This window comes from Macaca fascicularis, chromosome 9, assembly GCF_037993035.2.
Source record: "Macaca fascicularis isolate 582-1 chromosome 9, T2T-MFA8v1.1".
Classification (NCBI taxonomy): domain Eukaryota; kingdom Metazoa; phylum Chordata; class Mammalia; order Primates; family Cercopithecidae; genus Macaca; species Macaca fascicularis.
The window spans coordinates 103,334,973-103,362,292 of record NC_088383.1 but is presented as its reverse complement, the minus strand read 5'-3'; the positions used below and the strand labels follow the sequence as shown (position 1 = coordinate 103,362,292).

Below are 27,320 nucleotides of genomic sequence, written 5' to 3'. Positions count from 1 at the left end.
TTTAATCTCTGCAACACACTGTAAAGGACTTCTAACCTCAAAATTGGTATGAAGCTTGAGTAAAGTATTTTCATATGGACGTATGTCATATAAATCTTTTCTGGAGGGCAATTTGCCTTCAAAGAAGCCATCATCTGTAAATTCTAACACATACATTCTAGGAATTCTTTCCTAAGGAAATAGCCAGTAATGGGCAAAGGTGTAGTGTTAAGTAGAGATACTACAACCTTGTTTATATTGTAGAAAATTTTGAAAAGAGGAAGATAAAGGTATAATTAATTATAGTAGAACAGGACAATGGGATAATAAGCAGTTATTAAAAACCACTGATTTAAATCTACATGTAGTAAAAGGAAAATAATCTTCTGGTAACTGTTTAAAAGAATATCTTAAGGAATTTTATTTTTACAATCTTTTTCTTCATAAAATATAGATAAAACACACATGTTTACACAAAGACAGAAAAGAGTCTGGACTGTCATATAACACAACACAATCATTCCACATACACTGCTAGGAAGTACAATTTTAAGAGGAAGTGATATTTTTACTTTTCAGTTCTCTCCTGCTTCACATTTTTCTCATGAACATGTATAAACTTTAATATCAGAAAAAATGATAGACTTCAAATAAAATTGCTACACCACAACTGAGAAGCTTTTCAGGCTCATGTGACTAGATTACCTTTGAAAGATAATGTTTCTCTAAATTAAAGATAGGTAGGATGGGGTAGGGATTACAGAAAGCAATAAAAATAGATGAGACAGCAGTCATGCAAGGATGTAAATTGTAAAAGTATTATTGGCAAGCATTCCATAAAAACCATTCCATAAAAACCACAAATTTCTGTTTTGTGCTTGACAAACTTCTCCGTAACCATTGGGGTAAAATGAGTATACTATCTGAAAAGGACAAAACTTAGGTAAGCACTTGAGTTCTGTCATAAAACTCAAGAGAAGAAAAAACAAAGGAGTCATTTAAATGTAGGAGGACCTTCATTTTTCAAATCTCCACTACAAAGGATTAGACAGGTGATCTCCAGAGTTCCTTTTATACTCTATTGAGCCTATGGTTAAGCAGAATAAGAAAACATAGAAAACCTGGTGCAGCATATGCAATACATTCTGCTCTCTTTCTTTAGCAATAATATCTTCAGCAGTTTCAGAAAGACTAGTGATGTCAAACCAAGACTCAAAGCTGGAAGAGAAAAATGTTTAAGTTAACCACATAAATTCAGTTATGTCAACATGATACATGATTATTTACGGTAATAATCTGTGATACTGAAACATAGTATTGTTGCACCAAATCCTTAGGTGCAATTTTTAAAAATTATAATGGAAAAGAACACATTCAAACAACAAAGATAAATTGATTGGATTTTTGAACCATCAAGAACTGTGAGCTTAAAGGGAACACTTTTCTGATTTATAAATAGATTAACAACCATACAATAGTATAAAAATCAAATAAGATTAAGGTATATATTTATAATTTTACTTTACAAAAGTGAGAACTATCTCTGAAAACCAAAGTCATATGATTTTCTCCACCAGTCTTAAGTATGGCCCACTACAATATTTTAAAATTCAACATATACATAACTTGACAATATTATACATGCTTATTCCTTCCCACTGTTAAATATATATATATTACAATGAGCAATTAAGTATGAGCATGCAGATTAATAATATATAATAGGTAACATTACATCCAACTGTGGAAAATGCTAGTAACATTTATGCAGTAGACTAGATGTTCCCAAACTTGGATCACCAGAAAGATGTTCAAAAAACTCAGATTCTCAACTCCTATCTTGACACTGTAATTCAGTATGTCTGCACAGTACCTGGAATTCTTGTCTTTCAATAATAGCGCCTAGAGTCACAATAAGGTAGCCTACCTTGAGACACCATTCAGTAACCAGATTTGAAATAAATTCCCATAATTTAAAATTATATTTCCACATCCAATTAGCTTACTTCCTTCACTGATGCCAAAACAAGTATAAATTACCTTTTTTGCCCAGGTTGTATTTCCGTTGTAATCAGTTTTAGATCATGTTAACATTACCTCCTCCTCCATTCTGAAGTTACTAATTACTTTCTGGAAACTACTTTTATTTCTGATTTTATTATATAAGCTAAGATTCAAACATAGTTTCGAGAATTAAAACACTATGTTTACATTGGGAGACCTCAGTTTTAACTTTGGCTCTGGGGCTAACTAGTCTTACCTTGTAACAACTCTACACCTAGGTTTTCTTTTATGTGAGATAGGGAATAATTTAACAACTCTATTGTCCCTGGTTGTTTCATGAGGATATAATGAGAAAAATCCGTCTTAAAATGTTTTACAAAGGTAACACATAAAAGAACCTTATTATAAAAATATTATCTTAAAGTAGCATTCAGCAGTCTTCCTTTAACCAATGCAAGTAAGTTTTAAATAATCTTTTCTTAATCTGCTCTCACATAATTTGTGACAGGAGTAGAACATACAATTTATACCAAAAAGAACTTGCCAAATATTTGGCATTTTAATTCAGTTACTGAAAAGAAAGTAATTTTAACTAACAGCACAGATTTTTGAGGTTAAATCATTAAATAACTGGCTTACCCACCTTTTCAAGTCATCAAATACATCTGGCAACAAAAAGTTTAGCAATGACCAAAGTTCTGATAAATTGTTTTGCAAGGGAGTACCAGTCAAAAGAAGTTTGTTATCAGCATTGAATCGTTTTAACTCTCTGATTAGACGGCACTTCATATTCTTAATCCTGTGTCCTTCATCTACTATTAAGTATTTCCAATAGCAATGCTAGAAAATGAATTGAGGAAAAAGATTTTTAAACAATGATCTCACAATTTTTCTAACAAGAATTCTAAAAATAAAACATCTATTATGAAGGATGGATGTTGAATTTTATCAAATGTAATTTCAGTAACTACTGAGATGATCATGTTTTCATTTGATCCACTTACAAGGATTCCTAAAATTGATAATTTCAGTTCCTGGAAGAGTTATCTACTAAAATACGCAATAAAGCTTGAACTCCACCTATTCTGAATTTAAGATTTCCCTATTCAGACCTTAGTCAACGCAGTTGTAGCTTTCTTTTCTAATGTTTTCCCAAGTTTTGATATTAATGTTATGCTAGACTACTAAAAATTGAGTTTTTATTAGTTCCATACGTGCTGAAACATCAAATAGCACTAGAATTTTCCCTTCTTTATTTAAGCAATTTATATTTTCACAGAAAGTCACCCATTTACTTTCACAAAGTTATCATGAAAATGTTTTAACTTTCTCATTTTAATATCCGTGATTTCTCAGGTATCTTTATCAGGAAAATTTATAATTAATCTAATTTATATTAACATACAGAAATACAAAGTATTTCTGGAAATATAAATAACAATCTGAAAAATATAGGTACCCTTAAAAAATGGGACTGACAAATTGAGGAAAGAGTATAGAGAATGTTTTGCATTTTGCTTTATATATCCCAAAAGAATCAAAACAGTTTATAGTATTGTGTCTTCTTTATTAAAATAACTAGGAAGAGATTTATTTTCCTGGCAATATGGTAAAACCGGAAAACCTGAATTATCTCTCACTGTAAGACAGCTATCTAAAAATGCCAGATGAAAATATAAAATATCCTTTGCCGGGCGCAGTGGCTCAGGCCTGCAATCCCAGCACTTTGGGAGGCCGAAGCAGACAGATTACCTGAGGTCAGGAGTTTGAGACCAGCCTGGCCAACTTGGTTAAACCCCATTTCTACTAAAAATACAAAAATTAGCCGGACGTGGTGGCACATGCCTGTAATCCCAGCTACTCAGGAGGCTGAGGGAGGAGAATTGCTTGAGCCAGGGAGACGGAGGCTGCAGTGAGCCGAGATCCTGCCACTGCACTCCAGCCTGGGTGACAGAGTGAGACTGTCTCAAAAAAAAAAAAAAAATCGGGCCGGGCATGGTGGCTCATGCCTGTAATCCCAGCACTTTGGGAGGCCAAGGCAGGGGAATCAGAAGGTTAGGAGATCGAGGCCAGCTTGACCAACATGGTGAAACCCCGTTTCTACTAAAAATACAAAAAATAGCCACCCGTGGTGGTGAGTGCCTGTAATCCCAGCTACTTGGGAGGCTGAGACAGGAGAATCACTTGAACCTGGGAGGCGGAGGTTACAGTGAGCCAAGATTGCACCACTGCACTCCAGCCTGGGCAACAGAGCGAGACTCCGTCTCCAATTAAAAAAAAAAAAAATGTATATGTATATATATCCTTTTATAATGGGTGAGAGGGAAAAAAAAACAAGGAAACAAATGATGAGCAATCTGAAAGCCAAATTAGCAAGTGAACTCAGTCACTTCCGCTAGCACTCAGCAACAAAAGCCCTGGAACCTCACACTCAGAGTAAGCTAAGATCCTTGAAATGATAACATAAGCTCACTGAAATGGAAAAGTTTCTAGCCACTAGCAAATGAAATGGACAAGGAAGCTTAACTATTTCATTACAGGACGGGTACGGAAAACAGATTAGAAGGGTCTTCATGTTATATTACTGAGTAGAAAACACAAATTGCAAAAGTGAATGCAGGCCGGAAGCAGTAGCTCACACCTGTACTCCCAGCACTTTGTGAGGCCTAGGCAGGTGGATGGCTTGAGACACCCTGTCCCTACAAAAAAATACAAGAAACAGGTGTGGTGACAGACGTCTGTAGTCCCCGCTACTCAGGAGACTGAGGTAGAAGAATCACTTGAGCCCAGGAGGTTCAGGCTACAGTGAGCTGAGATCGTGCCACAGGACTCCAGCCTGGGTGACAAAGTGAGACCCTGTCTCGGACCAAAAAAAAAATGAATGTATAGTATGATCATATGTGTAAATTATACCTACATGTTAGCTATAATTATTGAGTATAAAGTAGTTCTCTGGGAGGCTGAGGTGGGCAGATCACGAGGGCAGGAGATCGAGAACATCCTGGCTAACACGGTGAAACCCCGTCTCTACTAAAATTACAAAAAAATCAGCCGGGCGTGCAGGGGGTGCCTGTAGTCCCAGCTACTTGGGAGGCTGAGGCAGGAGAATGGCGTGAACCTGGGAGGCAGAGCTTGCAGTGAGCCAAGATCGCGCCACTGCACTCCAGCCTGGGCAACAGAGCAAGACTCCGTCTCAAAAACAGGAAGGAAAAAAAAAAAAGTAGTAGTTCTCAGGTAGAATTACAGGTGCTTTTACATCTTCCTGTACACTACCCTTTAAAAAAAAATTGGTATATATTACTTTTACTGTAAAGAAATGGTTTATATCAGGGGTCCTCAACCCCCAGGCCACAGACCTGTAGGGGTCCATGGCATGTTAGGAACCAGGCCACACAGGAGGAAGTAAGCACCTGTGAGGGAGGGAAGCTTTATGTGTATTTACAGCAAAGGGAAGCTTCATTTATATTTACAGCCACTCCCTACTGCTCACATTATGGCCTGAGTTCCATCTCCTGTCAGATCAGGAGACAATATATTCTCAAAGGAGCATGAACCCTATTGCAAACTGCACATCCAAGGGATCTGGGTTGTGCGCTCCTTATAAAAATCTAATGTTGGATGATTTGTCATTGTCTCCCATCATCCCTAGATGGAAAACAAGCTCAGGGCTACCACTGATTCTACATTATGGTGAGTTATAAAATTATTATTATTATTTTGAGACACAGTCTCACTCAGTTGCCCAGCCTATAGTACAGAGGCGTGATCTCCGCTCACTGCAATGTCTGCCTTCCGGGTTCAAGCAATTATCCTGCCTCAGCCTCCCAAGGAGCTGGGCCACTGTGCCCATGTAATTTTTGTATTTTTGTAGAGATGTGGTTTCACCATGTTGGCCAGGAAGGTCTCAAACTCCTCACCTCAAGTGATTTGCCCACCTAAGCTTCCCAAAGTGCTGGGATTATAGGCATGAGCCATTACGGCCGGCCCTATTATTTCATTATGTATTACAATTTTGTAATAATAAAAATAAAGTGCACAATAATTGTAATGCACTTGTATCATTCTGAAACCATCCCCCACCCATGGTCCATGGAAAACTTGTCTTCCACAAAACCAGTTCCTGGTGCCAAATGGTTGCAGACTGCTGGTTTGAATTTTTTTTTTTTTTGAGACAGACTCTCACTGTAGCACGGGCTGGAGTGCAGTGGCGCAATCTCAGCTCACTGCAACCTCCACCTCCCGGGATCAAGCAATCCTCATGCCATTACAGATGTGCACCATCACACCCAGCTAATTTCTGTATTTTTAGTAGAGACACGGGTTTGTCATGTTGGCCAGGCTGGTCTGGAACTCCTGGCCTCAAGCGATCTGCCCGCCTCACCCTCCCAAAGTGCTGGAATTACTGGCATGAGCCTTCAAGCTCAGCCTGGTTTAAATACTTTTTAATGCTGTACACATGTGTCAACTTTGCTAAACTCTTGAGCTAAGATTTCTGCAAATCATATTCCAAAGTTTTACCAGCACACACACAAAACCTGGCAATACTCGTCATAATTATGCAAGTCATAATTATTCCACTTACGACTTATGTGTTTTAATTTTATGTTGAAACCATTAAGTACTTTCCTATTTCCAAGCAATTAGATAAACCTCAGGGTACCGCACTAAGAGGGTTCTCACACAGCCAGAGAAAGGAAAAACAAAGCAGTCAAGAATTATAAATGAATGAGGTAGAGCATTGAGGAAGAAGTTCAAAACATCAATAAATGAATTAACAGAAGGCACAAAAGAAGAAGGCACAATTTTTCAATTGTGTTATGCTAACAGGAAATTATTTAAGTAAGTAGCTACAACATCAAGAAAACAAATGAAAATGTTAACAAATAGTCCAATAAGATACTCTAAAAATAACTTGTCTTCAAATACTCTTATTTGATTAAAATACAATAGATAGGTAAATTCCGTATATTCAAAGTAACTGTCACAAATATATCTGTAATACATTCAGAGATTAGGTCTATTTCTGGATGATTCTAAGCCATATGTTAAACTGCCATAAGCTTTAATTATATTGTTACAAATGATGGCCTTCATCTCAATCATTCTGTTAATAAAAGTCTCCAGATTCTACAGGTATATGCACAATATAATCTATAATTTCAACAACAAATTAGACAAATGCTCCCAGACGGTAAGAAAGTGTTATAAATTAAGAAAAACATCTTTTATGTATTACAAAGAAACCAATGAAGATCATTTGTACCTGTAACGCATTTCGGTCTCTCATGGCTATTTCAAATGACGTGATTACCACAGGATGAATTTGCAGAGTCCCTTTCCGTTTGTAAATATTTCTTACCAATTTTTGACGTTCCTCCTGGGTTCCATGATATAACATTGTAGGGATCTGAAAAATTTTATATTGATTTATATCAAACTTAAGAACAAAATGTAAAAATTGACTATTTAGAGAATATAAATCATTCTGAGGGAAAAAATAAAATTTAAAATTTCAGTTCTATTTTTCTATAGCAAAATAAGCCAAGCAATTCTAACAAATCATTGAACTACTATGGGAGAAAAATGAAAAAAAAAAAAAAGTCAGACCGAGCACAATGGCTCACACCTCTAATCTCAACACTCTGGGAACCCAAGGCAAGCAGATCTCTAAAGTCTGCGAGTAGTTCAAGATCAACCTGAGCAACATGGAGAAATCCCATCTCTACACAAAATACAAAAATTAGCTGGGTGTGGTGGTACGCACCTGTAGTGCCAGCTACTCACCCAGTGGAGTGAGATGGGAGGTTCACATGAGCTACTCAGGTGTGAGATAGCAGGCTCACATGAGACTAGGAGGTGAAGGCCACAGTGAGCCAGAATGGCGCCACTGCACTCCAGCCTGGGCAACAGAGCAACATCCTGTCTGAAGAAAAAATAAAAATAATAAAGTCATAAAAATAAATACAAGGGCCGGGCGGGATGGCTCATGCCTGTAATCCCAGCACTTTGGGAAGCTGAGGCAGGCAGATCACCCGAGGCCGGGAGTTCCAGACCAGCCTGACCAACATGGAGAAACCCTGTCTCTACTAAAAATAAAAAATTAGCTGGGCGTGGTGGTGCACACCCGTAATCCCAGCTACTTGGGAGGCTGAGACAGGAGAATCGCTTGAATCCAGGAGGCAGAGGTTGCAGTGAGCCGAGATAGTGCCATTGCACTCCAGCCTGGGTAACAAGAGCCAAACTCTCTCTCTCTCACACACACACAACAACAAAAACCCATAAATACATAAAATACATATAGGCCGGGCGCGGTGGCTCACGCTCGTAATCCCAGCACTTGGGAGGCCAAGATGGGTGGATCACAAGATCAGGAGATCGAGACTATCCTGGCCAACATGGTGAAACCCCGTCTCGACTAAAATACAAAAAATTAGCCAGGTGTGCTGGTGCGCGCCTGTAGTCCCAGCTACTACACTCCAGCCTGGTGACAGAGAGACTCCATTTCAAAATAAATAAATAAATTATATATATATATATATATATAAATAAAATGAGGCAGATGGTGACACTACTTCTAGAATTTCTCATAAGGCAAAAATGTGCAGAAGGGCTGGGTGCGGGGCAACGGTGGCTCACATCTATAATCCCAGCACTTTGGGAGGCCAAGGTGGGCAGATCTCTTCAGGCCAGGAGTTCAAGACCAGCCTGGCCAACACAGCAAGAAATCGTCTCTACTAAAAACATAAAATTAGCTGGGTATGGTGGCACATGCTTGTAGTCCTAGCTACTCGAGTGGCTGAGGCACAAGAATCGACTCAACATGGGAGTCAGAGGTTACAGTGAACCAAGATTGCGTCCCTGTCCTCCAGCCTGGGCAAGAGAGACTCCATCTCAAAAAGAAAAAAAAAAAAAAAACGCAGAAGGTAACGTGTATAGAAAAAAAGTTACAAAAAACAGAAAACTCTCTTCCTCTCTTCTCAGCCTTTTGGCAAAGATCAAGTGAAGAATAAGCAGAATTTTTAATAAAATCTCTACCTAAGTCTGTCTCAGTTAAATCAAATTAACCAATGCAATGAAAATCATTCTGAAATATTTTAGGAAAGATGTCAGGGATTTCCAAAACCTATACTATATAAATTTAAATTAGGGTACTCCACAGATTAAGTCAAATCAGACAAAATATTTATACAGGAACCAATATAATTATAGGAGTTCTACAATTTAATTCCTACAACAACGAAGCATAAAAAAACATGTAAAATTATAATTTTAACATAAGGAAGCATGTCTTACATCTGGTGCAAATCTTTTGAACTCAGCCATCCAGTTAGGAAGTGTAGACAAAGGGCCACAGACAAGAAAAGGTCCTGGTACTCCTCTCTGAATCATCAATGCAATAGTAGCAATGCACTGAACCGTCTTACCCAATCCCATTTCATCTGCTAAAATGCCATTAATTCCGTTTTCCCAAAGCATCTGGATGAAATAATAGATACTGTATTTAAACTCGGATATAAGCAACTACAGGGTTACAATATTTCATTTCTTCTCTTTAAAAAAAAAAATCACACCCAAAGATGAGAATTATGTTAAAACTGATATATTCACACCATAAATTATAACAACACTGTGGAAAATCCTTTATTAAAGCCATAAAAATGCTGGAAGTCAATAACAAGGTAATTTCCACGTCTAAAAATTCAGGTTAAAGAAATCAGAAAGTAGGTATTCACACACAAATGTATAATAATGAAACATGACAGAAATGACTCCACTTGTGGTACATCACATTATTAGGCTACTATAGAAATAAAACCAATATGTTGTATTAAAAATTACAATTCATTACCCTAAGCCATTCCATGCCTTCTACTTGGTACCATCGCATCACTCCTCCCGTGAAGTGCTTTGGTTGTTGAAAAGGTACTGGCTGACCATTACACTTCCGGACTGGGTCAAAAAAGAATTTAGTATTCTGCCTAACCGTTTGAGACAATCTATCTTTAATTATACTATTCGAATCTTTATTTTTCTGAAGATTTTCTACACAGAGATTAGTAGAGGAGTTTTCATCCTGTAGAGAAAAAAAGTTTAATAAGATGTTATACAAAATGCTGCTGTATGCCACCATTTATCAGAAAATGGAACTAACAAACCCTACTGAGTCCTATAATCATTAAGTACAGAAGACTAAGATTACATCTGGATTAAAAAACTGCAGACATCTCCATCCCTCTACAAATGAAAAGCTACTAAAAAAAACAATAACAGGCTGGCACAGTGGCTAATCCTATAATCACAGCACTTTGGGAAGCTGAGGCAGGAGGATTACCTGAATCCAGGTGTCCAAGACCACCCTGGACAACATGGCGAAACCCTGTCTCTACTAAAAATACAAAAAAATAGCTGGGTGTGGTTGCACGCAACTGCCTGTATCCCAGCTACTCAGGAGGCTGAGGATCACTCGAACCCAGGAAGTCAAGGCTGCAGTGAGCCAAGAACACAACCACTGCACTCCAGCCTAGGTGACAGGAGACTGCCTCAAAAAACTAAAATAAAATAAAATATAAAAAATCTGAGAATAACCCTTACAAATTAAAATCAGGCACATACTTTTGAAAAGATCATTAGAATTATACCTTTCTTCCAAACTTCTAATATTGTGACACTCAGTAATTTATTGAACTGTTACACAGAAAATACAGTATGCATAAATAAGACGGGCAAAAGAGACGGGCAAAAGATACTAACAGATACTTTACAAAAGAAAACATATAGGCCAGGTATGGCAGCTCACGCCTGTAATCCCAGCACTTTGGGAGGCCGAGGCAGGCAGATCACGAGGTGAAGAGATGGAAACCATCCTGGCCAAAATGGTGACACCCTGTCTCCACTAAAAGTACAAAAATTAGTTGAGCGTGGTTGCGTGCACCTGTTATCCCAGCTACTTGGGAGGCTGAGGCAAGAGAATCGCTTGAACCCGGGAGGCAGAGGTTGCAGTGAGCCAAGATCATACCATTGCACTCCAGCCTGGGCGACAGAGCAAGACTCCATCTCAAAAAAAAAAAAAAAAAGAAAAAGAAAGAAAACATACAGTCATCAAGAACATATTTTTATGTTCAGTAGTAATTAGGAAAATGCAAGTTAAAAACCACACACACTGCCATTTCTCATTTAATAAAATAGCTGAAATTAAAAAGACTATCAAATGCTGACAATAATATAAGCTGGAATTTTCAAACATTGCTGGCAAGAGAATAAAATGATGCATTTACCTTGGGGGGAACAAATCTGTACTTTCTTATGAACATACATTTGCCATGTAACACAACAATTCCATTCCCAGGTACACAGGCAAAAAGTATGAAAACATGTCTACACATGGACTTGCATGCAAATTATTATAGCAACCTTACTCATAAAAGTCACAAATTGCAAACAACCCAAATGCCCATCAATAAGGGGATGGATGAGAAAATTGTAACATTCATTCAACAGAATACTAGTCAACAATAAGAAGAAACCAGTCACTAAAATGCTCAACAACATAAATGAGTATCATAGACATGTTGAGTGGAAAGGAAATAATAAGTTATCCTATAAAAGGTGTACAAAGTGGCCTCCTCTAGGTTTAGGGGTGGAAAAAGAATTAGAAAAACACAGAAGAGATCCCTCTACAATGGAAATGTTCTATACCTTCATTTGGATGGCAGTTACACAAGTGTATGCAAGTGTCAAAATTCATTAAAATACAGTACTTAACAATTATTTCTTCCTGACTGACTGTAAGTTATAAAATGAAGCCAAAATCACATGGCAAATTATAGAAGATTACATCAAGACTTTATCTTAAAAATCCAACTAAATGTTTATCTAACTAAATCTTGAAAAATCCAATTAAACTGCACCCATAAACCAGTCCTTATACTTAACAAAAGAATAAAAATCAAGACAGTTTTATAGTATAAATTTTGGACAAAATTGTATGACCAAATAGAGTATCTCTCATTTTATAAACATTACATTAATTTCTCAAAGGCCTAAAAATCTTTAATATGTAAATTAACTACTTGAAGTTCACATCCATTCACGAATATTTCCATGTCATGATTATTTTGCTTCCCTATGCAACCTGGTAATTTTAAGTACTTGAGCAATAAAAAGTGAGATAACAAGGAACCTCTCTACATAAAATGGGGTAAGTGAAGAGGTGGCTCAAAAATCAAGCCTTCTCAAACAGAACTTTTAAGAAACTTAAAAAATCTTTAAGGTCTGAAGCAAGATTAAGGCATCCCTCATCAAAGGCACCCCTCACAGCTTCCATAAGATGACTCATGGTTTATATCCACATGGCTACGAGCAGTTGTATCACTGCCAGATTCACAAGTTAAAAGCAACATTGCTAGACCCATAAATTAACACTTATACATCAATAATCATGCAATAAAATACCTAACTAAAGTTGATACATAAAAAAGAAAAATGTTGGATATGGAAGAAATGAATACATAGGTATTTTTTTAAAGCAAAGAAACGGGATAAAGTGAGAAAAACGTACACTGGTGATTACAGAAAAAGGACTAATAACTGGGGAGTAAATATGACTTCTAAACTTAATCATAAATCTCTTACCTCGTTCTCCTTTTTATTTTTTTTAGCCACAGACAAAATTTCCTAATAGTTTGAGAAAACAAAAACAAATTAATAATGTATGAGGTTCATTTATTTATTTATTCAACAAGCATTTGTTCTGTGCTTATTTTGCCAGGCAATGAGGATGAGATTCTCAAGATAATTAAAATATAGAGATCTAAAACTAGTGGTCTTCAGGCAGAAATAAGCCTATAAATATTACTGGCTCATAATATTTCCTAACATTCTAAGCTAATTTGGGAACATTTATACAATGGGATATTTCATCAAATACAGTGGTTTTCCAGCTTTTCTTTCTTTTAGTCTGAGATTAAGTACAAATTCACACATGGCAACAAACCTCTAGTCCTGTGGTCAGCAAACTACAGCCTGTACACCAACTCCAGCTAAGCGAATACATAGGTACTTTTTTAAAAGCAAAGAAATGGGATAAATTGGAACAAAGTCAGCCTCACTTGTTTACGGTTTGTGTATGGCTGCTTTCAAACGACAATAGCAAAGTACAGGGTTAAGTAGTTGCCCACAAAACTACTCAAAAGCTAAAAATATTTACTATCTGGCTATTTACAGAAAAAGTCTGGCAAACCATGTTACAAGCCCACTTTAGACCTCTGTGGATAGACATCTGAGTTTGCATTCCTGGGTAAGAGGCAAAGACAGATAGATTAAAAATACAGAATAAAGTGCTCTGATTTTGAAGTACCTACTAGATGCTGGTGGTAAGGAGACAAACAATACCTGAGTGTGTCACTGGGTGGCTTAGCAAATAATTATCTTACATAAAATGATCTAAAAAGTTGTCACCAGGCTTCATCATTCAAGATAGTGAGGGTAGATTTCAAGCAGAGAGAATACAGAAGGTATAGGGGATGAAGTAGATTCAAAACAGCATTATCAAATTTAAGATTCACAGAAGAGTAACAGGACATGTAAGTAGGTGACACACACACATCTATACACACGGGAATATGTGTATATCGTGTGCATATGAAGTATTATGTACGTATACATATTCATATTCTAAGGCTGAGGCTAAAAGGAATTTATACCAGGAACTGATAAAGCTGTCCTGTAAAATGACTAGATAAAATGAAACTTGAAAGAACAATTTAGAAATAAATCAAAATCTATAAATAGCACCAATGAAGTATTCTTATTAAAAATCAAGCATGGGCAACATGGTGAGATCCCATCTCTACAAAAAATATAAAAGTTGGCTGGGCTTGGTGGTGCACACCTGTAGTCCCAGCTACTCAGGAGGATGAGGTGGGAGGATTGCTTGAGCCCAGGAGTCAGAGGTTGCAACGAGCCGAGATGGCACCATTGCACTCCACCCTGGGCAACAGAGCAAGACCCTACCTCCCTCGACAAAAAAAAACAAAAATTAAAAAAAACCTTAATCACAAACTTCTGTATTTAACTTATAGTTACTATAGTTAACAGGAAACACAAGAGGCAGAGAAATCATGGGGATACAATCAGTAAAGTCCAGAATGTGGGGAATTATACAGAATTACTCATTTTCTTCAACAAATAATGTTTCTTAAAAAAGATGAGAGACACTCTAGATCTAAAAGAGAACTAAGACACACATTAATCAAACGCAATTTATGTAACTTTTTTGGATCCTGATTTGAACCAATCATTTTTTAAAAAGGTATGAGCTAAGCAGATCACAGTGGGAAGTGCCTATACTCCCTGTACTGCTACTCGGGACACTGAGGCAGGAGGATCATGTGAGCCCAGGTATTTGAGGTGTAGTCACTATGACAATACTCAGGAATAGCCACTGCACTCTAGTCTCGTCAATACAGCAAGCCCCCATCCCTAAAAACAAAAATTAGCCTATTGAGAAATTTAAATATTAAGGAATTACCATTGACTTTCAAAAGTGTGATAACTGTATTGTGCTTATGGTTCAAAAGTCTTGGCCGGGCACGGTGGCTCACGCCTGTAATCCCAGCACTTTGGGAAGCCAAGGCGGGCAAATCACAAGGTCAGGAGTTTGAGACCAGCCTGGCCAACACGGTGTCAATACTAAAAATACAAAAAATTAGCTGGGCGTGGTGACAGGCACTTGTAATCACAGCTACTTGGGAGGCTGAGACAGGAGACTCGCTTGAACCCAGGAGGCGAAGGTTGCAGTGAGCTGAGATCCCGCCACTGCACTCCAGCCCAGGTGACAGCGTGAGACTCCATCTTAAAAAAAAAAAAAAGTCTTGCTCAGCTTTTTCTAAAAATATCCCAGAATTAAAAAGTGATTGGCTGGGCAGGGTGGCTCATGCCTATAATCTCAGCACTTTGGGAGATCAAGACAGGCGGATCACCTGAGGTCAGGAGTTCGAGACCCACTTGACCAACATGGAGAAACCCCATCTCTAATAAAAGTATAAAATTAGCGGGGTGTGATGGCACATGCCTGTAATCCCAGCTACTCGGGAGGCTGAGGCAAGAGAATTGCTTGAACCTGAGAGGCAGAGGTTGCAGTGAGCCGAGATCATGCCATCGCACTCCAACCTGGGCAAGAAGGGGGAAACTCCATCTCAAAAAAAAACAGTGACATTCAATTTACTATCCTCTAAATATTTGTAATTTTTCAGATTTTCCATAATACAAAGAAAAAGAATATACATATACGAAAATGTTAGTGATTATCTGTTTGACAGCTTTTCCGGTGATTTTCTTGTATTTTGTTTAGTCTCAAATTTTTCTACAAGAAAATGCAATTCCTTGTGAAACCATAAAAAGTAATGGAAGTTATGAGTGATTAAATTTGCTTCAGAAAAACCAATATGGTACTCTTGACAATGAATGAGAGCTATACTAGGATTATAAAAATCAATTAAGAAACTACTAACAATAGGGCAGAGTAAGGGCATAAACACCAGAGTAGCAGCGAATGAAATGACTCACAGAAATTGATAAAAATCTAGATATATAAGGAAATTCAGATAACCTCCTAAATTCTGTTTTGAATGACACAGTAGATACTGGTTCTGACACTAACATCAAAGAGAAAACAAAAGAGCAAGATTGGGAAGAAAGAGAGGAAAAGATAAATTGCTTGCTTTGGGCTAGATTATCAATTTCTTTTTTTTTTTTTTTTTTTTTTGAGGCGGAGTCTCGCTCTGTCGCCCAGGCTGGAGTGCAGTGGCCGGATCTCAGCTCACTGCAAGCTCCGCCTCCCGGGTTCACGCCTTTCTCCTGCCTCAGCCTCCCGCGTAGCTGGGACTACAGGCGCCGCCACCACGCCTGGCTAATTTTTTGTATTTTTAGTAGAGACGGGGTTTCACTGTGTTAGCCAGGATGGTCTCGATCTCCTGACCTCGTGATCTGCCCGTCTCGGCCTCCCAAAGTGCTGGGATTACAGGCTTGAGCCACCGCGCCCGGCCTAGATTATCAGTTTCAAAGATCCCAATAAATTCAACTGACAGACGTAAAACTGCTCAACTGCACAATGTGTAAGGAAATATGTACAGGCTACTCTTTTTAAAAAAAAAAAAAAAAAAAAAAAAAAAAGGGCCGGACGCAGTGGCTCACGCCTATAATCCCAGCCCTTTGGGAGGCTGAGGCAGGCGGATCATGAGGTCAAGAGATTGAGACCATCCTGGCCAAAATGGTGAAACCCCATCTCTACTAAAACTACAAAAATTATCTGGGTGTGGTGGCACACACCTGTAGTCCCAGCTACTCGGAATGCTGAGGCAGAAGAATCGCTTGAGGCGGAGTTGAGCTGTAGTGAGTCAAGATTGCAGCACCGCACTCCAGTCTGGCAACAGAGCAAGACTCTGCCTCCAAAAAAAAACAAAAAAAAAACAAAAAAAAACAGGATCTCATTCTCTTGCCCATGCTGCAGTGCAGTAGCACATTCTCACCTCACTGCAGCCTTGACCTCCCCAGGCTCAGGTGATCCTCTTACCTCAGCCTCCTGTGCAGCTGGGACCAAAGCTGTACGCCACCACGCCTGGCTAATTTCTTTTTTTTTTTGTAGAGACAGGATTTCACCATGTTGCCCAAACTAGTCTCAAACTCCTGGGCTTAAGTGATCCTCCCACCTTGGTCTCCCAAAGTGCTGGTATAACAGGTGTCAGGCATCATGTCCAGTCCAGCCTACTCTTAAAAAGCTTAAAAATAGGGTGGTGCAGTGGCTCACGCCTGTAATCCCAGCACTTTGGGAGGCCAAGGTGGGTGGATCACCTGAGATCGGGAGTTTGAGACCAGCTTGACCAACATGGAGAAACCCGATCTCTACTAAAAATACAAAATTTGCCAGGCGTGGTGGCACATGCCTGTAATCCTAGCTACTCGGGAAGGCTGAGAGAGGAGAATCACTTAAACCTGGGAGGCGGAGGCTGCAATGAGCCAATTCGGTGCCATTGCACTCCAGACTGGGCAACAAGAGCGAAACTCTGTCTCAAAAAAAAACTTGGAAATAAAGAATAGAAAACAGGACAATCTAGAAAGACTGGTTCAAAAATTTTTGTTCTGCAGACGCGAAAACAATGTATCTATAATTGAAAGGCAAAGACCCAGTGAGGAAGGAAAAGGTGAATAAATAGATGGGATAATTTGGAGGAGCAGGGTTCACAGTGACAGAACATTCAATAGGGGTAACACATCTCCAAATGTATTCGTAGATTTAGAGATTCTTCAGCAAGTAACGTGAGATGCAAACAATGAAAAGAATTTAGGCAAAGAGGAAAAGAGAGCAGGAAATTCAGTAAATACACAGAAGAAAGAAATAACAGTAAATGAAAGAATAACTGGTATAGGGTCAGGCATGGTGGTTCACACCTGTAATCCCAGCACTTTGGAAGGCAGAGGCAGGCAGATCACTTTGGGTCAGGAGTTTGAGACCAGCCTGGCCAACATGGTGAAACCACCTCTCTACCAAAAAATACAAAAACTTAGCCAGGCGTGGTGGCACGTGCCTGTAGTCCCAGGTGCTGGACTACTCAGGGAGCTGAGGTAACAGAATTGCTTGAACTGGGAGACGGAGGTTGCAATGAGCCGAGATCGCGCCACTGCACTCTAGCCTGGGCCACACAGTGAAACCTTGTCTCAAAAAAAAAAAAGAAAAAGAAAAGGAAAGAAAGAAAAACTGATATGCCCACAGATCTCTGAACACACTAGCCAAGTGATTCACCAAAATGAAAATTGCTTAAAATCTTTCGATAGCTTCCTACTTTACTTAGGGCAGCCTTAAACTCCTGACCATGCTTACATCTACAGCTTCATCCTTCCTTCATCACTCTTTTCACTTATATACAAATTGGAGGCAAATATAATTTCCTTCAAGTTTTTTTAAACTGCCAGTCTCTCTTGACCCTGGACATTTGTTCAATGCTTTAATTTCTTCCTAAAACACGCCCCCCCTACTATCTTCCCTTTAATTTACTCTTTCCCTATTAATCCCACCTTTAAATAATTTAACTTTTATCCTTCAAATCACAACATAGATATCATTTCCTTTTCCTAGATGAAAACGTTCAGGAACTGCATGCCTGAGTGAAGAGGCCCTCTAATACGGTATATAAACATCCAATTACCAACCGGGCACAGTGGCTCAGACCTGTAATCCAAGCACTTTGGGAAGCCGAGGCAGGAGCCCAAAAATTCAAGACCAGCGTAAACAACATGACAAAACCCCATCTTTACAAAAAAAACAAAACTCAGCCAGGCCTGGTGGCACATGCACAGAGTCCCTGCTACTGGGGAGTTTGAGATAGGAAGATCACTTGAGTCTGGGAGGTTGAGGCTGCAGTGAGCTGAGATTATGCCAGCTGCATTCAAGCCAGGGTAATAGAAACATTGTCTCAAAAAAAAAAAAATTCAATTTCATTTACTACTTACTCCTATATATCTCTCTGTATGTAGGCTAAGGTGAAGACAGCGTTTACCTTTCTTTACTAATGGATTTCATCCACCTATGACAAAGTTTGCTCCAAACCAATATTCCACAACCATTTAACAAATTAAATAAACAGCTGTATGACTGGCTAAACTTCAGTATGGCATATTAAAAGTGGTTTTTCTTTTATGAGTAGGAGTTTCACTCTTGTTACCCAGGCTGGAGTGCAATGGTGCCTGCCATCTTGGCTCACCGCAACCTCCGCCTCCAGAGCTCAAGCGATTCTCCTGCCTCAGTCTGCCCGAGTAGCTGGGATTACAGGCATGTGCCACTACGCCCAGCTAATTTTAGTAGAGATGGGGTTTCTCCATGTTGGTCAGGCTGGCCTGGAACTCTTGACCTCAGGTGATTCTCCCACCTTGGCCTCCCAAAGTGCTGGGGTTACAGGCATGAGCCACTGCGCCCAACCTAAAAGTGTTTTAAACTGCAAGTTGAATGGATACCATAATCAATTTCGGTGGGCCCTAACTTTTTTTTTTTTTTTTTTTTTTTTGAGACAGAGTCTTGCTCCGTTGCCCAGGCTGGAGTGCAGTGGCACGATCTCAGCTCACTGCAACCTCTGCCTCCCAGGTTCAAGCAATTCTCCTGCCTCAGCCTTCTGAGTAGCTAGGACTACAGGCGCGAGCCACCATTCCCAGTTAATTTTTGTATTTTTAGTAGAGATGGGGTTTCACCATGTTGGCCAGACAGGTTTCAAACTCCTAGCCTCACGTGATCCACCCGCCTCAGTCTCCCAAAGTGCCGGGATTGCAGGCGTGAGCCACTGCTCCCAGCCCCCTGACAATTATTTTTCAATGAAAAACTATCGTTGCATCCCTAAAGGAAAAGTATTACGTAAATTTTTCTTATGAAGAGCTAAAAAGTCTGAACTTCAGGTAAAAGAACAACAGTAGACAATAGAGTTGTGCTTTTTATTAAATATAAGAATGTGGCCGGGAGTGGTGCCTCACGCCTGTAATCCCAGCACTTTGGGAGACGAAGGCGTGAGGATCACCTGAGGTCAGTAGTTCAAGACCATTCTGGCCAACACGGCAAAACCCTGTCTCTACTAAAAATACAAATAGGCGCCTGTAATCCCAGCTTCTCAGAGGCTGAGGCATAAGAATTGTTTGAATCTGGGAGGCAGAGCTTGCAGCAGTGAGCCTAGATCGTGCGTGCCACTGTACTCCAGCCTGAGGACAGAGCAAGACTGTCTCCAAGAAAAAAGAGAATGTGACACATTAAAAACATGCTAAGGAATTGGTTTGTCAGAACTGAAGATGCTCTAATTCATTCATATCTTGAAGCAAAAAGTGAGAAATGAAAAAAAGAAGTTGGTTTTAGAAATGAGCATATGATTTCAGTTTCGTAAAAGTCTTCAACAAAGAACAAGAAGGCCGGGCGCGGTGGCTCAAGCCTGTAATCCCAGCACTTTGGGAGGCCGAGGCGGGCGGATCACAAGGTCAGGAGATCGAGACCACAGTGAAACCCCGTCTCTACTAAAAATACAAAAAATTAGCCGGGCGCGGTGGCGGGCGCCTGTAGTCCTAGCTACTCAGGAGGCTGAGGCAGGAGAATGGCGTGAACCCAGGAGGCGGAGCTTGCAGTGAGCCGAGATCGCGCCACTGCACTCCAGCCTGGGCAACAGCGTGAGACTCCGTCTCAAAAAAAAAAAAACAAAAAAACAAAAAAAAAAAAAAAAACAAAAAAAAAATAAAAAACAAAGAACAAGAATAAAGTTCTTAAGACAAGGTTAGGGGTTACAAAAAGTTAAATTATAGTAACAATTTCTGACTAGGCCAGGCTCAGACTCCTTTAACAAGATACCATCTTTTTCCCTAAAACACTTCTCTGCTCTGGTCAGTGTCTTTACTACCCTACCCTTTCCCCCCACCTCTCCACAACATATTATATGTAATTTTAAGCTGTATGGCCACGCCTGTTGTTTCCACTGTTCCTTGCAAAATACAAGTCTACTAGGTACTTTACAACCACAAGATAATTGGTAGAGTCAAAGCTATTACTGTTTTCTATAATAACCCAAATAAAGCAACCAGCATAGGCCGGGAGCAGTGGCTCATGACTGTAATCCCAGCACTTTGGGAGGCCGAGGCAGGCGGACCACCTGAGGTCAGGAGTTCAAGATCAGTCTGGGCAACACGGTGAAACCCCATCTCTACTAAAAATACAAAATTAGCTGGGCGTGGTGGCACATGCCTGTAATCCCAGCTACTCAGGAGGCTGAGACAGGAGAAACGCTTGAACCTGGGAGGCGGAGGATGCAGTGAGCTGAGACTGCACCATTGCACTCCAGCCTGGGCAACAACAGTAAATCTCTGTCTCACCCCCGCCCGCCCCCCCAAAAAAAAAGAAAACCAGCATAAAGCTGGGCACACTGGCTCACACATGTACTCTTCAGCAGTTTGGGGGGCTAAAGCAAGAGGATTGTTTGAACCCAGGAGTTCAAGAGCAGCCTAAGCAACATGAGACCTCATCGCTACAAAAAATTTAAAAATTAGCCAGCTGTGCATGGTGTCACACACCTGTAGTCCCAGCTACTCAGGGGGCTGAGGTAGAAGGATCACTTGAGCCCGAGGTTGACGCTGCAGTGAGCCATGATTGTGCCACTGCACTCCAGCCTGAGTCCCAGAGTGATACCCTGTCTCAAAAAAAGAAAAGAAGAAAAAAAAAGAAGGAAGCTAGAAAGGCAGAAAGGAAGGAAGGAAGGAAACAGAAGAAGGAAAGAAAAGAAAACCAGAACAACCTAAAGGTGTAAATCTATTTGCCACTTAAGTGAGGACGTGCGCAATGGCTCACGCCTGTAATCTGGCATTTTAGGAGACCGAGGTGGGCAGATCACCTTAAGTCAGGAGTTCAAGACCAGCCTGGCCAACATGGTGAAACCCCATCTCTACTAAAAATACAAAAATTAGCCAGGCGTGGTGGTGGGCGCCTGTTATCCCAGCTACTTGGGAGGCTGGGACAAGAGAATCGCTTGAACCCGTGAGGTGGAGGTTGCAGTGAGCCAAGGCAGCATGGACCACAGAGCTCCACCTCAAAAAAAAAAAAAAAAAGTCTATGAAGGTCAGATGACATTAGTTTCAGATTAGTCTCAAGTCTACTGTAGGTTGGTAGATAGCTTCAAACATTTTGGCAACTTCATCTATAAATGATATATAATATTAAATTAAAAACATATTTGATGTGATACTGAATATTCAATCCTTACAGCTTTAAGGTAGTTTAAAACCTACATTTTACTCAACATCAAATGTTAGGTACCCTCTCCCTTTTATTTTTACCTCTTTTGACATGACCTCTGAAATATTGTATGATTCATCTTCTCTTCCTCTTTTTTTCCTCATAACTATAAAAAAAAATTTTATTTTTGATAGCAATTAAAATAGAAATATAAACATATATTATTCAAAACTAGAATAAGGATGTTTACCTGGCTTCTCTTCGCTTGCATCGATTGAATTTTTACCCTACAAAACAAGGATTCAGAATACTGATTTTACTAATGAACTTTATAATATTATACATTAAAAGGCACTGATTAACTTGAGGAAAAAATGTTTCTTGCAGTTGAGCCACATTCATATATAGTTTTTCACTATTATACTTACCTACATGTAATATTTTCGGTATTTCCCTACTACAACTTGTTCATAATCTCTGCTTTTTCCCAACGGTTCTACTTCTGTCCATTATTTTTCCATTTAGAAGAGAAATTTCAAAATTAAACACAGCTGGCATTTCGTTTGTTTTTTGGAGACGGAGTTTCACTCTTGTTGCCCGGGCTAGTGTGCAATGGTACAATCTCGGCTCACTGCAACCTCTGCCTCCCAGGTTCAAGAGATTCCCCTGCCTCAACCTCCCGAGTAGCTGGGATTACAGGTACCTGCCACCATACCCGGCTAATTTTTGTATTTTTAGTAGAGATGGGGTTTCACCATTTTGGCCAGGCTGCTCTTGAATTCCTGATTTTAGGTAATCCACACGCCTAGGCCTCCCAAAGCGCTGTGATTACAGGCGTGAGGCGCTGCGCTCAGCCCACAGTTGGCATTTTTATTTAGAAATACCATGTACATCTTTATACATTACGCTAAAGATATTCAATAGGTAGGGAATTGAAGGAATATTCATTGTGAATGAAATTCATACATTAAATATAACCCAAAGCAGAAATAAAAGAGAATACTAACTGAAAATTATTAGTGAGGAAGGTAAGGGAAATGAGATGTTAAGAAACAGTTTCTGGCCAGGTGCAGTGGCTCACGCCTATAATCCCAGCACTTTAGAAGGACTAGGTAGTAGACTGCTTGAAGTCAGGAGTGCAAGACCAGCTTGGGCAACAAAGCAAGATCCCCATCTCTTTAAAAAATGTAGAAATTAGCTGAACATGGTGGTGTGCACCTGTAGTTTCAGCTACTCAGGAGGCTGAGGTGGGAAGATGGCTTGACCCCAGGAGTTCAAAGCTGTAGTGAACTACTATGGAGCTATTGAACTCTAGCCTGGGCTACTGAGACATCGCCTCTAAAAATTTTTTTAAGTTTCAAAATAAGAGTTGGGAAACTATTATATCAAGAATAGGTGAACAATATGTATGATAAAATGACAAAAATATATATATAATGAATTTTTAAATTAAGTTATAAAGTCTGAAGATTAAACAAGAAAATACCGAAAAAGGACTGGTGCCATTAGAGTAGACAGAACAGTTGACACCTTTAAGAAAAAAGCAGAGGGGAAAAAAATCAAAACCCTGATATAAACAGCTAGGTGGAATTAAGTGAAGGATATATTAAAATTAACAGGTTCAAGAGCAGGGAATAAATGACTAAGCCAGTAAAATTATCATATAAATAAAAACATGTTGTTCAAAACCCCTAGGTAAGGCCAGTTGTGCTAGCTCATGCCTGTAATCCCAGCACTTTGGGAGCCAAGGTGTGGGTGTGGGGGACAGCTTGAGCCCAGGAGTTCGAGACCAGCCTGGGCAACACAGTGAAGACTTGTCTCTATGAAAATAAAAATCTGAAAAGCTCTAGGTCTCTGAAATTAGCAAGTGAGTCAAGAATCAGCGGTTTTTTTGTTTTTTGTTTTTTTAGAGATGGTGTCTTGCTCTGTCACCCAGGCTGGAGTCCAGTAGCATGAGCTCAGCTCACTGCAACCTCCGCCTCCCAGGTTCAAGTGATTCTCCTGTCAGCCTCCCAAGTAGCTGGGATTACAGGTACCTGCCATCACACCCGTCTAATTTTTGTGTTTTTGGTAGAGACTGGGTTTCACCATGTTGGCCAGGTTGGTCGCCAGCTCTTGACCTCAGGTGATCCGGGATTACAGATATGAGCCATCATGCCCAGCCCATTTTTATTTTTTTAATACTCTCTCTCAGTAGACTCAGTATTACCAGTTTTATTTATTTATTTATTTATTTAGGAACAGAGTCTCCCTCTATGGCCCAGACTAGAGTACAGTGACATAGTCTTGGCTCACTGCAACCTCTGCCAACCGTGTTCAAGTGATACTCGTGCCTCAGCCTCCCAAGTAGCTGGGACTACAGGCACATATCACCACGCCCAGCTAATTTTTTGTATTTTTAGCAGAGACAGGGTCTCACCATGTTGACCAGGCTGGTCTCGAACTCCTGGCCTCAAGGAATCCATCTGCCTCAGACTTCCAAAGTGCTGGGACAGGCGTGAGCCACCACACCTAGCAGTATTACCAGTTTTAAATAATGGGTTTTGTTGCAAAATAGTCTGCAAAATACTTTATCAGGCATTTTAACATCACCATTAACTAGCCTAAGAATCAAATAACTGGACTTAATCTCAGTACTTTGGGAGGCCAAGGCAAGAGGATCATGAGATCAGGAGTTGAAGACCAGCCTGGCCAAGATGGTGAAACCCTGTCTCTACTAAAAATACAAAAATTAGCCAGGTGTGGCGGCAGGCGCCTGTAATCCCAGCTACTTGGGAGGCTGAGGCAAAAAATTGCTTGAACCCAGGAGGTGGAGGTTGCAGTGAGCCGAAATCACGCCACTGCATTCCAGCCTATGTGACAGAGCGAGACTACATCTCAAAAAAATAAATAAATAAAAATAAAGGCAGTTTAGCATAGAAGCTAAGTAGAAGTTCTTAAACTAATCCTGGGTTCAAATCCATAATTTTCAGCAATTCTCATTTCAGATAATGAGAGTCAGCTCTCATTATCTGCAGTACTTGTGGTTCAATAAAATCACTATGACTAATGACTTACTGCCCCTAGGAAAAATACAATTGGGTTCCTGACTCTGGTTATGACATTTTCAACCAACAATACACAACCCTGTTTTCTTTGTGTTTCTGTTTTTAAAGATATCTTATTTAATATATATGTTGATTAATACTGAACATATTATGTCCAAGCACAGTGGCTCACGCCTGTAATCCCAGCACTTTGGAAGGCCGAGGTGGGCAGATCACGAGGTCAGGAGTTCGAAACCAGCCCGTCCAATATGGTGAAACCCCGTCTCTACTAAAAATACAAAAATTAGCCAGGCATGGTGGCACACACCTGTAGTCCCAGCTACTCGGGTGACTGAGGCAGAAGAATTGCTTGAACCCAGGAGGTGGAGGTAGCAGTGAGCTGAGACTATGCCACTGCACTCCAGCCTGGGCGACAGAGCAAGACTCTGTCTCAAAAAAATAAAAATAAAAATAAAATAAAATAAAAATTGAACTCATGGCCAACAGCACTGTACCTCATGCCTAAATGAAGCTTACCCAAGACACACTTTCTCCATATGGCACAGCTTTTTTGTACTTAGAAACACTAGACAGCACTTTGGTATACTTGGGGGCCATTTTAACAGCAAAATCACCAGGAAAAGCACACAAAAATGCAAAAATCATGGTGCTAAATGAAGACCATGAGGACATATGCTTGACATACATACAGTAGCAACCCATGTTTGAGCTGAGCTTGGAACATATGTATTGGAAGACTAAAATTATTTGCTGCTCTGAACATAAGCATGTCCAAAAATGACCATGACGGTGTTAGGAATCTTGACTCTGGGGTTACAAATAAATTTAAGTGAGTTGGCAAATTCACAAACATAGAATCCTTGAATAATGAAGAATGACTGTTCTTTATCTCCTTGCATCAGCCTATTTATGTAAAATGGGGGAGAAAAGTACCTCTACCTAATAAGAACTGTTGTGAGAGAGAGAAAACAGGCTGGGCGTGGTGGCTCATGCCTGTAATCCCAGCACTTTGGGAGGCCGAGGCGGGTGGATCACGAGCCAGACCATCCTGGCTAACACGGTGAAACCCCGTCTCTACTAAAAATACAAAAAATTAGCCGGGCGTGGTGGCGGGCGCCTGTAGTCCCAGCTACTTGGGAGGCTGAGACGGGAGAATGGCGTGAACCCAGGAGGCGAAGCTTGCAGTGAGATGAGGCGACAGAGCGAGACTCCATCTCAAAAAAAAAAAAACCAAAAAAAATTAAAGTTAAACAGATGATCAAAAAAGTCAGAAGAATACAAAAGTATTTCTTCAATATTTAAATGACATAAAAAATATTCTGGCTGGTTATATTACCTTTTTAACTTTTAAAGACTCCTTTTTTCTCTCCAATTTTTCTTTCTTCTTCTGTTCCTGTAAGATAATTTTTTCTTATGTCACAAGTGGGAAGTGCACCATTAAAAAAAAAAAAACGCATATCAATTATCAAATAACTTATGTTTACAATGAGAAACTAAGGTCTATCATAATTAAAAAACAGGGAGGAACTTGTACTTCAACAAGCCTTTATGGACTAATGGGACAGATTTACCATCCTGCCTTAAACTAAAATCCAGATAAAATTTATTAAACAGTGGTTTTCAGACAACATGCAGTAACGAACTATAAACATTGACAAAAGGGAAACAAGGTTAATCTTCTGACTGCCCAGCTTACTGCCTGATACAATTTTTTTTTTTTTTTTTTTTTTTTTTGAGACAGAGTCTCGCTCTGCCGCCCAGGCTGGAGTGCAGTGGCTGGATCTCAGCTCACTGCAAGCTCCGCCTCCCGGGTTCACGCCATTCTCCTGCCTCAGCCTCCCCAGTAGCTGGGACTACAGGCGCCCACCACCTCGCCCGGCTAGTTTTTTGTATTTTTTAGTAGAGACGGGGTTTCACCGTGTCAGCCAGGATGGTCTCGATCTCCTGACCTCGTGATCCGCCCGCCTCGGCCTCCCAAAGTGCTGGGATTACAGGCTTGAGCCACCGCGCCCAGCCGATACAATTTTAAAGTACAAATAATGGAGAAAACTCCAAACAGAGCCCAACAGTCTCTTTGTGTTGAGGAGACAGAACCCAAAACTTAAAAAACAAAAAACTTAAAAAACAAAGCAGTAGCATTCCCAGGGTCAAGTACCAGAGAGGACAGAGCTGCACAAAGGCAGCTGTTACCTCTCTCTCAGGCTGACTACTGTTACCTCTCTCTCGGGCTGACTACTGGTAAGTGCATGGTAACCAAGGCCAGGAGAAAAGTCACCAGAAAGAAGTAGGTGGAAAGGCTCATGTTCCAAGGGGTCAGGCATAATAAGGTATACCTCACATTCTCTCAGCCAAAGTGGAAAGTCCTCTTAATATAAAGGGCATCAAGTAGAGTGCTCAAGAAAGGGATCAACTTATTCCTAGACTAAAAGCTATTCTAGACATACTCTTACAAATGTTTAAAAGACACCAAAAATTCAAACCATTTCCAAGAGGTGATGAAAGGGGTAGATGCTGTGTAACTCATTAAGTTGAATATTTGTTTTTCC

At 39.9% G+C, this 27,320-nt stretch overlaps 1 protein-coding gene and 1 long non-coding RNA gene across 5 annotated transcripts in view; both read right to left on the bottom strand.

Annotated features, from left to right (window-relative positions):
* The window catches only part of HELLS (helicase, lymphoid specific), a 56,301-nt gene that overhangs the window by 18,544 nt on the left and 10,437 nt on the right, over positions 1 to 27,320 (bottom strand). For 2 of the 4 annotated variants that reach the window (XM_065521163.2, XM_005565993.5), the window contains exons 4-12: positions 26,111 to 26,167; positions 21,978 to 22,014; positions 21,829 to 21,893; positions 12,616 to 12,657; positions 9,833 to 10,057; positions 9,277 to 9,459; positions 7,247 to 7,390; positions 2,627 to 2,823; positions 1,101 to 1,197 (exon numbers count right to left, since the gene is read on the bottom strand). In XM_065521163.2, coding sequence (XP_065377235.1) covers positions 1,101 to 1,197; positions 2,627 to 2,823; positions 7,247 to 7,390; positions 9,277 to 9,459; positions 9,833 to 10,057; positions 12,616 to 12,657; positions 21,829 to 21,893; positions 21,978 to 22,014; positions 26,111 to 26,167 — 1,047 coding nt within the window. Of the gene's footprint in view, positions 1 to 36; positions 172 to 1,100; positions 1,198 to 2,626; positions 2,824 to 7,246; positions 7,391 to 9,276; positions 9,460 to 9,832; positions 10,058 to 12,615; positions 12,658 to 21,828; positions 21,894 to 21,977; positions 22,015 to 26,110; positions 26,168 to 27,320 lie in introns of all 4 variants that reach the window. The other 2 variants (XM_015456405.4, XM_065521162.2) reach the window with 2 other exon arrangements.
* LOC135965164 (uncharacterized) lies at positions 20,358 to 21,822 on the bottom strand. The gene is made up of 2 exons (XR_010578053.1): positions 21,070 to 21,822; positions 20,358 to 20,743 (listed from the first exon to the last, which is right to left on the bottom strand). It is a non-coding gene; the product is annotated as an uncharacterized lncRNA (long non-coding RNA).